This window comes from Suricata suricatta, chromosome 11 (assembly GCF_006229205.1).
Source record: "Suricata suricatta isolate VVHF042 chromosome 11, meerkat_22Aug2017_6uvM2_HiC, whole genome shotgun sequence".
NCBI lineage: Eukaryota > Metazoa > Chordata > Mammalia > Carnivora > Herpestidae > Suricata > Suricata suricatta.
In genome coordinates this window covers 13,996,115-14,009,746 of record NC_043710.1, presented here as the reverse complement: position 1 = coordinate 14,009,746, position 13,632 = coordinate 13,996,115, and the positions used below count along the sequence as shown (strand labels likewise).

General features: G+C 35.8%; 1 protein-coding gene across 1 annotated transcript; it reads left to right on the top strand.

Moving 5' to 3' along the window:
• The first annotated feature begins 2,113 nt into the window (after positions 1-2,113).
• LOC115272445 (olfactory receptor 5D18-like) lies at positions 2,114-3,070 on the top strand. The gene has a single exon (XM_029915518.1). It carries the CDS (start codon positions 2,114-2,116, stop codon positions 3,068-3,070), a length of 957 nt encoding a protein of 318 aa, XP_029771378.1.
• The last annotated feature ends 10,562 nt before the right edge of the window (positions 3,071-13,632 follow it).

Sequence of the window (13,632 nt, the reverse complement as noted above, 5' to 3'; positions counted from 1 at the left end):
TATATATATATGGCAATATGATTTCAGATATATATCTATATCTGAAATCATATTGCATAGTTCATTGCCTTTTTGGCATGGCATGATAGCTCTGGAAAGATTAGTTTAGTTCCTAGTGTCAATATAAGCTCAAAGGGGTCAGTGCTATATCTAGAATATCAAGTAGGTCGTCTGAAATATTTAGAAACTCATGTGAGGAAGATAATGGAAGAACAAAGCACAATCAAACAAAAAACCAACACTAAAATTGTTTACCTAAAGAATAAAAGAACAAGAGATCTATCTTAATGTCTTCAAACACTTGAAAGTCTCTTTAGAGAGAGAATTAGCTTTAAATTCTGCAAACTCCAGAGAGAGAGAGAAAGATCCATTTGGACTTTGAAAGCACTAGAAAATACAATAGGAAGAATATTACTTAGGATAAACATAGAATTGACTATTATGCTTACGGCTTTGATAAATTTCCCTGACAGAGTTTGAAGAGCAATCATTAGATGTGAGGACAGGAGCTTGAATGTAAGGAAGGGGCAGTGGAAGTATTACTAAAGGAGACAGAACACAAGATGTGAAAAATACTCAGAAATTCTTTGCCTTTCGACTCTATTAAGTCTTGTCTTATCTTGGTTTAGAGTCCTCACAAAGATCACTTAGTCTTTATTAGGTAGAATATGATCTAACAATTTTGGGGGCCCTTCTCTTGAACTTTCCCAAGTTGTACAACTAAACCATGATGTAACGGTTTTATCTAGTCTTCTGGCAATAAGAGCAGATTGCATCTCAGAATTCTAAACCTGCATGAATGCCACCCAGTAAAAGCAATCTAAGTTCATGAACTTAGAGAAGTCTTTTGTTTAAATCAATATACTTATTTAAATACATGAAGTTCACAACAGGTAGACCCAATCTTCTATGTCAATGGAAAATGTGATAGCGGATGCTCTGTTCCTGGATTAGTGGTAGATTTAACGATATGCTGTTTTATGTTACAGATGATGCTGAAGTTGTGCAGGTTCACAGATGTGTCCAAGATGACAGGATCATTCTCCTTATGTAGCCAGATCAACTTCTAGAATCCATTCCTTAAGATATGAACGTGTGGAATTTGTAATATTTAAACTCCTGTTGTTTTACAGAAACAAAATGTATATATTTTTAATCGAACACATTTTTTTATTCTTCATTGACCACCACACATAGATCTGCCACATTAGAAAAGAGTTTTTGTTTGTTGTTGTAAGAGATAGTTCTTTTAAGTAGTGTGTGTGTGTGTGTGTGTGTGTGTGTGTGTGTGTGTGTGTGTTATAATCACTGATGAATAAGCCGGGTTTTTTTCAATTTAATGCAATATGCACTATAGACTGGATAACCAACAGACAGTTGATGTGAAATTTTCAAGACTGTTTGCAAAATAGTCCCTTAGAAAACCAGTTATAAATCATTTAGTATTTTGAGCCTTCAAAATGACAGGCGGGGGAGGGGGGTATGTAATTGACAGAACATAGTCATCTGTGGAATTTTTGACTAGACCATGTAAGGAAGCTCTAAGTAGATGTTTTATGAGTCCTCAATAATGGGATATATCTAGAATAGGTAAATATGAAATGTAGCAATTATGAAGTTCTGATGATACGTTACCCCCCAAAGATATTTACAAGTATGTTTTTCTTTATGTATTAAAAGTGTCTCATCTTCCCATGGTGGCTTGTGGCATGATCATATGAGTACTATGATGTGCTCAATGTTTTTTTTTTTTGCTCTATGTCTCCTTTGTGCTCATGCAATTATATTTTATTATGGTGTATTCAGTGCTCTAAGGATCATATACATTTACAGATAATTTATATAACATAATATTACTGATAAGTCCCATTTTTTTCTTATTTTCCAGATGAGGAAACTAAAGTACTGAAGGATACAGCTAATTGCACGTAATTGAAAAGTCAGTAAGTCGTCAAGGAAGACTCCTAAGGGAAGCAGAGCACTCGGGTGTACCCAGTGACCGCACTGCCTTTTGAGCTTGCATTGACCTGTCCTGATTTCCTTTTACTCTTCCTTCTCAACTTCCGCTGCTCAATTCTCTTTTCTTTACCTTCATTTTTTAAAATCAAGAACCATGGCACTGGATGAGCGAAATCGGAGCTCTGTGACCACATTCATCCTCCTGGGTTTCTCAGAGCACCCACACCTCCAGGCACCCCTCTTCCTCATGTTCTTGACCATCTACACAGTCACTCTGGCAGGAAACCTAGGCATAATTGTGGTCATAAGGATCAACTCTAAACTTCACACGCCCATGTACTTTTTCCTCAGCCATCTATCCTTTTTGGATATTTGTTATTCCAGTGTATTTACACCTAAACTTCTGGAAATCTTGGTCATGGAAGACAGAACCATCTCCTTCAAAGCATGCATGGTGCAATTTTTCTTTGTTTGTACATTAGTGATTACAGAAATGTTCATGTTAGCGGTGATGGCCTATGACCGGTTTGTGGCTGTTTGCAATCCCCTGCTCTACACAGTGGTCATGTCTCAGAAACTCTGTGCCCTCTTAGTAGCTGGAACCTATGCATGGGGTGGAATATGCTCCTTAACACTCACATATTCTCTTTTGGAACTCTCCTTCTGTGGTTCCAACATCATACATCACTTTGGCTGTGAGTATTCAGCCATCCTCTCTTTATCCTGCTCTGACCCCTCCTTTAGTCAGAGGATGTGTTTAGTCATTTCCACATTCAATGAGGCTTGTAGCCTCCTGAATATCCTTGCCTCCTACATTTTTATAGTTGTCACCATTATCAGAATGCCCTCCAGTGGTGGACTCCAGAAAGCTTTCTCCACCTGTGCCTCCCATCTGACCGCCATCACCATCTTCCATGGGATCATCCTTCTCCTCTACTGTGTACCCAACTCCAAAAACTCATGGCTTTTGGTCAAAGTGGCCACTGTGTTTTTTACTGTCATAATCCCCATGTTGAACCCTCTTATTTACAGCCTTAGGAACAAAGATGTGAAAGACACAGCCAGAAAATTAATTCATACCAAACTGCTTTCTCACTCAATGCGATTTTGATTAATTTATTTTCATGTAGAGAAAGAGAAGGGCAAAGGGAGACTGAGAGAGAATCTTAAGCAGGCTCCATGCTGAACATAGAGCCTGAAGTAGAACTCGATCCCAGAACCCTGGGACCATGATCTGAGCTGAAACCAAGAGTGGACACTCAACTGACTGAGCCACCCAAACACCCCTAATGTTGATTTTTATACACACACATACACAATTACTTTTAAATACTTTTTATACATTGCACTGGTGGTTACTAATTTTTCTTCAAATAACTGAAGAAAATGGATTCAGATAAACAAATCATTCATATACATAGGTGATCATTAAATCTCACTGTGCTTTAAAAAATTACTTGAAGGTTAAAAAAAAAGAAAGAATGAATATCTTGCTCAAGTTCCAATCCCAGAGGGTAGTATGCTAAATAATGGTCCTCCAAAGAGGTCCTCTTCCTAACTCTCAGGACCTGCAAAGATGTTGCCCTTCCATGTTCCTTTTCTTCCTTCTCACCTTATTCTTCCCTTTCATCCTCCCTCTTGAATCATGAAATATGACAAACACATGAAGATGTAATTCTGAATAATTTTCCCATGTGTTACTTTCTGTAAGAAAGTAAAGGGGGGCATTATCAGCAGTTTTCAAAATTTCCATAAGCACTCTCTAATCACTGCCTCTCCAGCACCACTAGGAGCAAACTCCTTTGTAAAATTTGTGATATTGGAAGCCTTTTCTTTTTAGTTTAGTTACACCTCTTAAGAATAAGTCTGAGAGTATAAACGCTAGATTTACCTCCTTTTGAAATTCATATAAATGAAATCTTAGAGTATGTGTTCCATTATGTCTGGCTGCTTGGCTCAACATTTGTTTTAAGTGAATATTTCTATGTATTAGCTCTAACTGTAGTTCATTTTTTATTGTTGAAGAATGTTCCATAAAATAAATATGCCATTGGTTTATTTATACTGCTAATGGACTTTTGGTTATTTCCTCTTCTTGGCTTTCATGGAATCACTACTATGAATGTTCTTGCTCAGGCATCTGCACACATGCAAGCACTTATGGGATGTGTCCTGTTCTGAAAGTTCTGGATCACAGTGAGCTGGTTTCTTCTCCTTTACTAGATACCATTAAACAATTTTCCAAGGTCAATGTACTAATTTACATTCCTCCTAGGTCCTGTGTGATTTTAATTATTGCCATTTATACCAACATTTAATACTGTCACCTAGACATGTTATCTTCAAAGTTCAGAGGTGTGTATTGGTATCTGACTGTTCTGACCCAGCCAGCAGGTTCCTGAGGGAGGGAGTGAGAATAGGGTAAGGGCAGGGAGCCCAGAGAATGGAGGCAAGACAAAGTTTCTGATCAAGCCCCCGTTTATTGAAAACACACAAAACTTATAAAGGGTTCAAGGCGGGAAACAAGGCAGCTGACCTAGGTTGATTGCTAAGAAACAGGGTCAAGTAAATAAGGGGAGATCGGAGCTAGAACCGAAACTGCACCTAAGGGATCAGTAAGAAGGCTCAGACTGGCTGTCTGCGGCGCTCAGCATGGGGGGGGGGGAGTGGTTGACACTACTCTGTCTTCAGGCGGCTGATCTTTGTTCTACTGGCTCTCTAGGCTGTCTCCAGCCCTGAATCCGGAATAACACTTCCCTTGCCTGCAGACCCAGACCGCTGATCTTTGTTTTTCTGGCAGCTCCCCACAGGGAGTGACACTTCCTTGCCTGCAGGCAGCTGATCTTTGCAGCTCCCCACAGGTATCTCATTGGTTATAATTTAAATTCCTTATAGTTTTCACTGTGTTTGAATTTCTTTTAATATAGTTATTAGTAGGCCTTTGACTCTTTTTTCTTTGTGGGATGCCTATTTAGGTTTTTTGCCCATTTTCCTATTAGGTTATCTTTTATTATAATTATGTAGTTCATTATGCATTTTAAATAAAAGTCTTTTGTTTGATAAAAGTACCTTGACTATTTCCTCCTAAACTGTGGCTCTCTATCCACTCTCTCGATGATATATTATGGTACACACATTTCCTTGAAACAGGGTTTATCAAACTGTGTTTCTAAAATCCTATTCAAGATACACTTATTTCCTCTAAGATAATGAAGATATCCCCATATTTTATGTGTTAAGTTGTCCTAAATGTCATATATAATTATGTCTTTTATATTATATTCTATTTTCTCTTGGATTCTAGACTTTAATTTTCCTTTTCCAGTGAATTTTTAATGTATTTCTAAGGTCAAACTGGAATTAAATATTGGCATGATATGAAAATCAGCTGATTTCATTTTTTAACTTACAGATGCATATTTTCCCATCAATATTTATTGAAAAATCACTCCATTAGCACTGATCTATAGTGCCAGGTTTTTCATAAAGTAAATGTCCCTATATGTATAATATACAAATTTTCTACATGCTTCTTTGTTTTATAGTTTAAATTATCCATAACTAATAAGATATGGTATCCAGTAAAGCCATTCTTGAAAAGTTAATTTTCTTCTTACTAGTCAATTGAGATTAATTAATTAATTAATTAATTAGAGAGAGTGAATCACAGGGGAGAGAGATAGAGGGACTGAAGGAGAGAATCTTAAGCAAGCTTCATACTTTTGAAAGACCCCAATGCAGGGCTAGATCTCAGGATCCTGGGATCATGACCCGAAGCAGAATCAAAAGTTAAACATTTAACCAACAGAGCCATCCAGGCTCAGTTGTTTTCTGTAATCTTGTTTTCTTACAGGTTTTTTGTATATTCTTCTTGTTTCCAGATTAACAAAGTTATCTGCTTCATTTGCCTGTGTTTTTTTTGTGTGTATTTTGGTGAGTAGATGTGGAACTTCATTAAGTTATTTTTTTCTTCATCTGAGTTCCTTATATGGTGACTTACATTTTTTGAATTTTCTAATATCAAATCAAGTGATCTTTTCATGAGAACATGAATTTAAATGTTGTAGAATAGAATATTTTTCTAGGAGTTGATTAGTTTGTGTTATTATTTTATTTGTAATTTAAAATTCTATTTTCATAATTGTTCTGTAATTTTCTTTTACTGCATTGTCCTTGTTAGTTTTGGGCATCAAAGTTGTATTATCCTCTCCATATGAAATGGTAAGTATATCTTCTTATTCAATTCAGTGAAAAATGTTCCTTAATAGAATTCACTGAAAACTAAGAGAATTTTTAACTGCATAGGAAAGTTTTTCATTATTGATGCACTATTAAAAATAGTGGTAAGAAAATTTTATTCTCAATTACTTCTTGAGTCACTTTCATTGTTTTGTTTATCTTATTTCTAATTTTTAAATTTAAATTCAAGTTGGTTAACATAAAGTGTAGAATTAGTTTCAGGACAAGAACCTAGTGATCCATCACTTATGCATAACATCCAGTGTTCATTCCAACAAGTGACCATAGGGTACCTGGAATAAACCTAACCAAAGAGGTAGAAGATCTGTACCTGAAAACTCTAGGAAGCTTATGAAAGAAATTGAATAAGACACTGAAAAATGGAAATACATTTCATGCTCATGGATTGGAAGAACAAATATTGTTGAATTGTTGATACTACCCAAAATAATCTACATATTCAATACAATACCTATCTAAATAACACCAGAATTCTTCACAGAGGTAGAACAAATAACCCTGAAATTTGTATGGAACCAGAAGAGATCCCAAATAGGCACAGTAAAGTTGAAAAAGAAAACCAAAGCTGGAGGCATCACAATTCCAGACTTTAAGCTGTACTAACAAAGCTGTAATCATCAAGACAGTATGGCACTGGCACAAAGTCGACACGTAGATCAGTGGAACAGAATAGAGAACCCAGAAATGGACCCATAAATGTGTGGTTAACTAATCTTTGACAAAGCAGGAAAGAGTATCCAGTGGAAAAAAGACAGTCTCTTCAGCAAATGGTGCTGGGAAAATTGGACAGAAACTTGCAGAAGAATTATGCTGGAGCATTTTCTTAAACCATATTCTGCTTTATTTTTCTTGGAGTTCACTCATTCTTCATTGCCAAGTTTTCAAAGTTGGTGGCAAAACTTTTTGTAAAAGTTTTTTATAAAGTTGGAAGGATCTATAGTTATGATCAATTTTCATTGCTGACATTAGTTATTAGTTATGTGTACCTTATGTCTCTGTCTCTCTCTTTTGCTTGTTTAGATGTAAAACAGTTTAATATTATCAGGTTTTTCTGAAATTAGATTTGTTGATTGCTCTTATTTTATATTTTCTATTTATTAAGTTCTGTTTTTGCCTTTTAATTCTTTTTTCTTTCTTCCTTCCTCAGATGTTTTCCTACTGAAAATACTTGTGACTCCATCTGAAGGCTTTTTTTTTCCTGTTTGTGGGCGTGTCCTCCATCCATGAATAGGCCCATGTGAAAGTGCCAAGCAGTTAACTTCTGCAAAAATAGCTCTCAACCAATGGTAGTATATGGTAGTGGGAACATAAAGGTCTCAACTTCTTTATTCCTTGAGGAGGAACTAGTCTAAATTAGGTTTTACACAGTCTTTCAGGGCCATGCCTAATCTGTCATAAGGGCATGATGGCTCTGTAGAGCTGAGGTCAATCTAGGATTTCGCAGCTGGGAGAACAAATCCTTCCTCAAAGAGGGATCTATCTGTACAGTGCAACTTAGCAGTACTGCTTCTGAGAATTTATACTAGAGATACTTTGAAAAACAAAGTAGAGGTATACATTTGAATATTTTTAAAGTATTATTTAGAACAACAAAAGACTAAAGAATCTGAAATGCCCATTGATATGTGTTTGGTTTCTAAGTGATAGTATTTTCTTAATATTTATTTATTTTCCAGAGAAAGAGTGCAAGTGGGGGAGGGGCAGAGAGAAAGGGACATAGGACTGACAGTAGCCAGGCCCATGCTGGTCTCAAACTCACCAACTGCGAGATTGTGGCTTCTGCTGATGTCAGATGCTCAACCAACTGAGCCACCCAGGCATCCCAGTAAATGATAGTGTTTTTATAAAAAGAATATACCATGTAGGCATTAAAAATGTTAGGTCATTTTTATGTATACTTAAATCGCTAAAATAAAATTCCAGAAAATTTAAGCAAGAACCACACAGTAGTCCTAATTCAGCATCATTTATGTTAGGTGTGCATTTGTGTGTTTCTGTAAATATGAACATATACATGCACTATGGTTTCTTGATGATGGAAAACAAACAAATAAGCAAACAAGAACAGGTAAGTGATTACCTCAGGTGGAAAAACTAATGGGTTGACAGGCAGAAGCATGTGGGAGACTTTTTTAAAACTTATCTTTGGAATCACATCAGGGAAATGCATTGTACAAAGGAAGGCCATTTCATTTAATTTATCATGAACAGATTTAATACAGAAACTGATGATTTAAAAATGTTGGCATGGCCTCTCTATTCTATAATCACAAAGGTATCTGTTCCTATATTTCTCTTTTTGTAGATTGATTGATAGATGCTTATATACACCAATATATAACATACAACATATCGGTGTACATTGTATTTTGTTCATTTCAATATTTGCATATTTGATTTATGTATTTCAGATTGTAAATATATCATATTACAAATATCAGTATGCTACATCGAGAGCCAGATTACACTGAACCTGTAAAAAATGAACTAAAATTTCATTGAGGTTCATCCCTACTCTTTTATTCCATAATTTTAGAAGAATTGCTATTGCTTTCTTTGAATTGTAATATGATGCATCACTTCTGCTTCAATAATTACTTTAACCATATGACAATGTTCATATTTTATACTCTTAACTTGTTTCATGAAATTATAAACTTTCAATCTGTTTTCAGGTTTTAGTTATTCTGTTACTGATAATTAGCTTAGACTCCCAGAAATTTTCCATTGTGATAGATTGTGTACAGGGAGTTTCAAATACTACAGAGAGTTAATAATTTGGGGAATGGTCCAATTTCTACTTCTAATTAGCAACACACCCTTGGAATACTTACAATAACTCCCAGATCATTAATATCCAGAATGCAATTATCTTTATGAAAGTCACATCCTATGACAAGGTAGACATTAGAATCTCATAATAATTCCATTTTTCTTTCAAGAAACAACTGAGATGATATGTTGAGTTGTTTTTTAAATTGTAGCTGTAATTTGGAAATATAAATGGCTAAATTTATATTATAAAATCTTGATTTTCTTTTCATTTCATAAATATTGCAAACATAACTGAGGTAGACACTAAGTAAATAAAATACAGTGGGTGTTGAGGATGTGTGTAGGGAGATATACAAAGAAAGCAATCAAATCAAAGTACAACTTTAAGATAATTGCTATGATGAAATAGGTCCTTAGGCTGCTGTGATTTTGTAGTATCTCACATGAAGGAATGGAATTTAAATCTTGACTCTTTCACATACCGATTTCGTGGTCTAGAAAATTAGTTTTTTAATGTCTAGTTTGTGAAATGTATGCATTATTAGGAAATAGTACGTAAGTTTATATTCACTATATTAGTACCTAAGAGTTTGAAAATGTTGGGGTGCCTGGGTGGCTCAGTCGGATAAGCAGCTGACTTCAGCTTAGGTCATGATCTCATGGTTTGTGGGCTTGAGGCCCGCATTGGGCTCTGTGTTAGCAGCTCAGAGCCTGGAACCTGTTTCAAATTCTGTCTCTCTCTCTCTCTCTCTCTCTTACCCTTCCCTGCTCACACTCTGTGTGTGTGTGTGTGTGTGTGTGTGTCTCAAAAATAAATAAACATTAAAAAACATTTTAAAAAGTTTGAAAATGTTAATTACTACTCCTCTATCCTCCCCAATACCCACACCCACAGACTAAAGACCCACTAAAAACAAAGTGGCAAATGGTGTAGCAAAATGATTCAAAGTGAAGGCAAAAGTTGATGCTGTCTGGCTACTTTTTTATACTATTTCAGGTCTAGGATGATAATATCTTATATAAAGGAGCAATGGTTGTGATGGTGGAGAGTCAATGAAATGGGCCTATTAATGTGAGTTTACATTAAATTTTTAAAATTTTTCACATTAATAATTTTAACATAAATTTTAAAATATTTTTAACATTTGTTTATTTTTGAGAGAGACAGAACATGAGTGGGGGAGGAGCAGAGAGACAAGGAGACACAGAATCCGAAGCAAGCTTCAGGTTCTGAGCTGTCAGCACAGAGCCTGATGTGGGACTTGAACTTCTGAACAAAGAGGTCGGGTCTCAAACTCTTGAACCAGGATCATGACTTGAGCTGAAGTTGGACACTCAACCAACTGAGCCACCCAGGCACCCCTAGTGAATGTTGACATTTTAAAAATACATTTTTAAATTTTTAATAATTATTGGGGCCCAGTAGGCAAAAATTACCCTCAAACAATATTTGGTCTCCTAGGCCGCACATGTAGCTTTTATTCATCCTGTCTGTGATTTTCTCATTGCTTTGTAAAGAGACATATACTTTTAGGTTTTGAATCAACTTGGTTGGGTCAGTGGCGCCAGCTCTCCCCTTACTTTGCTTTCTGGTTCTTTGTCTGCTGTTGGGAGTAAAACACAAGCCTCTGCCAAAAGATTTGCCTATTAAAGGATGAGCATCTTGCCCATGTATAACTAATGAGGGGTCTTAAGAAATGTAAATATCCTCATAGAAATCTGCAGGCTCATCTTCTGCGTGGAGCCAGACTTTTATTAGGGAATCCCTCTTCTGCATGACTTGATAATTCCTAAATTTTACACCTGTCCTGTTAAACATGATCCTTTCCAGAGCATGTCTTCACTTCAAAGACCTTGAACTATGTAACAACTAAAGAAATGATGGAATCACCTATGGTACATAAGACCCTGGCCATCTAAGTAAAACGTGGCTTTTCCACCATGCCCGTTGTCTGTCTTGTCTGTTGTTGTCTGTCTTCCTTCTTATAGATATTGTGCCGACACCAACCTCCTACTCGGACCTTTTGACTGGGGTGCGTGGGCTGGTCCCCCGCAAATAATTTCTATATCTGATAAAGGATTAATCTCTAATTCTTACAAGTAAGAACTTCACACAATATTATAGGGGGGAAAAAAGCCAATGCCAAAAACTAATAACTCAGCTAGAAAGCTGAGTAAGGACTTGATTTAGACATTTCCTTCTGAGATATACAAATAGCCAATAGGTATATATAAAACAATTCTCAATGTCACTTAGTCATCAGGGAAATCAGAATAATGCAAATTAAAATGATAAGACTCACCTCACATCTGTGTGTGTGTGTGTGTGTGTGTGTGTGTGTGTGTATGGCAAGTGTTGTAAAGATAATGAAGAAATTGGAACTTTTATGCACTGTTGATGAGAATACAGAATGGTGCAGTTGCTATGGAAATAGTTATTCAGGTTCTTCATGAAATTAAAATTTTATCTATCTTGTAATCCAGTACTCCTGTTTCTGGATATTTATCTAAAGAATTGAAAATTGAAATAAAGATTTCAAAGAGTTACAAGCATTTCCATGTTCTATTGCAGAACCATTAGCAAGAGTCAAGAGTCAGAGCAACCTAAATGTCCATGGACAGATAAATGGATAAAGAAAATGTGGTATAAATATACAATGGAATACAATTCAGTCTTTAAAATAAAGGAAATTCCACAATAAGTGACCACTTGGGTAAACCTTGAGGACGTTACTTAAGTGAAATAAGCTAGTCACAAAAATGAATTCCACTCATATGAGGTTATCTAAAATAATCAACTCATAGAATGAAAGAGTGGAATGATAATTGCTAGAAATTGGGAGAAAGGAAAAAGCAGAATTGCCAATCAGTCGTTATAAAGTTTCAGTTAAGAAAGGTGAATAAATTCTAGAGATTTGCTGTACTAAATTCCCTTTGTAGTCAATGATACTACTGTACATTTAAAAATCTCTTAAGAAGTTAGATCTCACATTAAGTGTTCTTACCACAATAAAATGAAAATTTTAAAAAGAAGCATTACTATGTTCTGATCACTAAAACCTAAACTTTATATAGATTCTTTATTTTTACCCCATTGGTGACCTCTTTCTTTTCTGAGGTCTATTCTAGGATACTACATTGCATGTAATTGCTGTGTGTCCCCAGTCTACTTTGGTCTGTGACAGTTTTTCACTCTTCTCGCATTTTTTTTTTTCTTGATTCTGACAGTCCTGAAGAGTACTGAGTAGGTATCCTGTAGAATGCTTCCAAATAAGGATTTGCATAATGATTTTTTCATATTAGGTTGGGATTATGGGTTTTGGGGAAGAGCATCAAAAAGGTGAACCTTTCTCATCACATCATGTCAAGGGTAAATGATATCCACATTATATCATGGATGGTCACCTTCTTCTTCCTTAAGGTCAGGTTGGGGAAGTATTCAACTCCAAACTTAATGTGGAATTTAAAATGCAGTTAAGTCAGTAACAGCTGTTTGTAAATTGTTCATTTTTCCCCTTAGTTATTTCAAACTCAACAGTTCATGTTTACTTTAGTTAATACGTATTATTTCAATAATTCAATATTTAAAGGCAATTAGTGGAATTGATGTGGTGATGTAATTGTCCTTAAGGACTTAAAAGAAAATGCATATACCACAATGACACAAGGGACAGTGTTTCAACTAATTGTATGATGTGTGGCTCACCAAGGAATGTTCCAATTATAATTCTCTGTACTCTATGTCTTCATAGTTATGGAGGCAGATATAAGACCAAGTCTGGCAGCGTTTAGATCCTGGATTCAGCTTTCAGGTTTTGTCTTTGTATTCCCAAAGACTTCTTATAACCTGGAAATAAAATACCATTTTACTGGTATACTTACTGAAATATACTACCACTTTATTCCAAACTTTAAGCATGTTGCTATTGTAAAGAATGTTTTATTACTAAGAAGAAAAATGCCTGAGATTCATTTGTCATAAAAAAAGAAATTGTCAGTAAAATAATCAAGAGCTTCAGGTTTCAGGTCAGTTCCTTTCTCTTTCAGTAGCTTTCAATTTAGGTGGAAAACATGGAGCTCCAACTCATATAGATAGCCCCCAAAATTATACACGGCCCCTTTCTGTGCTCAGAGACCTGTTAATTTTCACTCATGAGGTGTGAGCAATGGGGAAGTCACAGAAAATTGTGGGGGTATTTGTTGATTTTGCATTTCCATAGGCCTAGTCTCTATTTGAATACAAACCTAATCCTATCCCATTTGTTTTCACCAAAATCTTTGAAATCGCTAGCGTTGGGATAGCAAGTCTTTTTCTGAATATCTTTTTGGTATTGAACCTAAAAACTGTGCTCAAAAGCCAGAACAGTAGTGGCAGCATCTCCCTAATAAGCTAGAGCTTTGCAAGTAGGTTTGCATGTTGACAGGAACTCGGTTATTAAAATAGCCTGAACAATAATCAATGTTTACAATGTATCTGCCCAGTTCCCCTTGCTGTTGGAAAAAAATATGCCAATGATGAATGGGTAGGTGTGGGGTTGCTTGTGGTACATGGAAAGGTGGGCACTTATGTTGCTGGGTCTGGAGCTTGACACTTGAGAAGATGGAATAGATTACCCATCTAATTCTGTCATAGTCTCA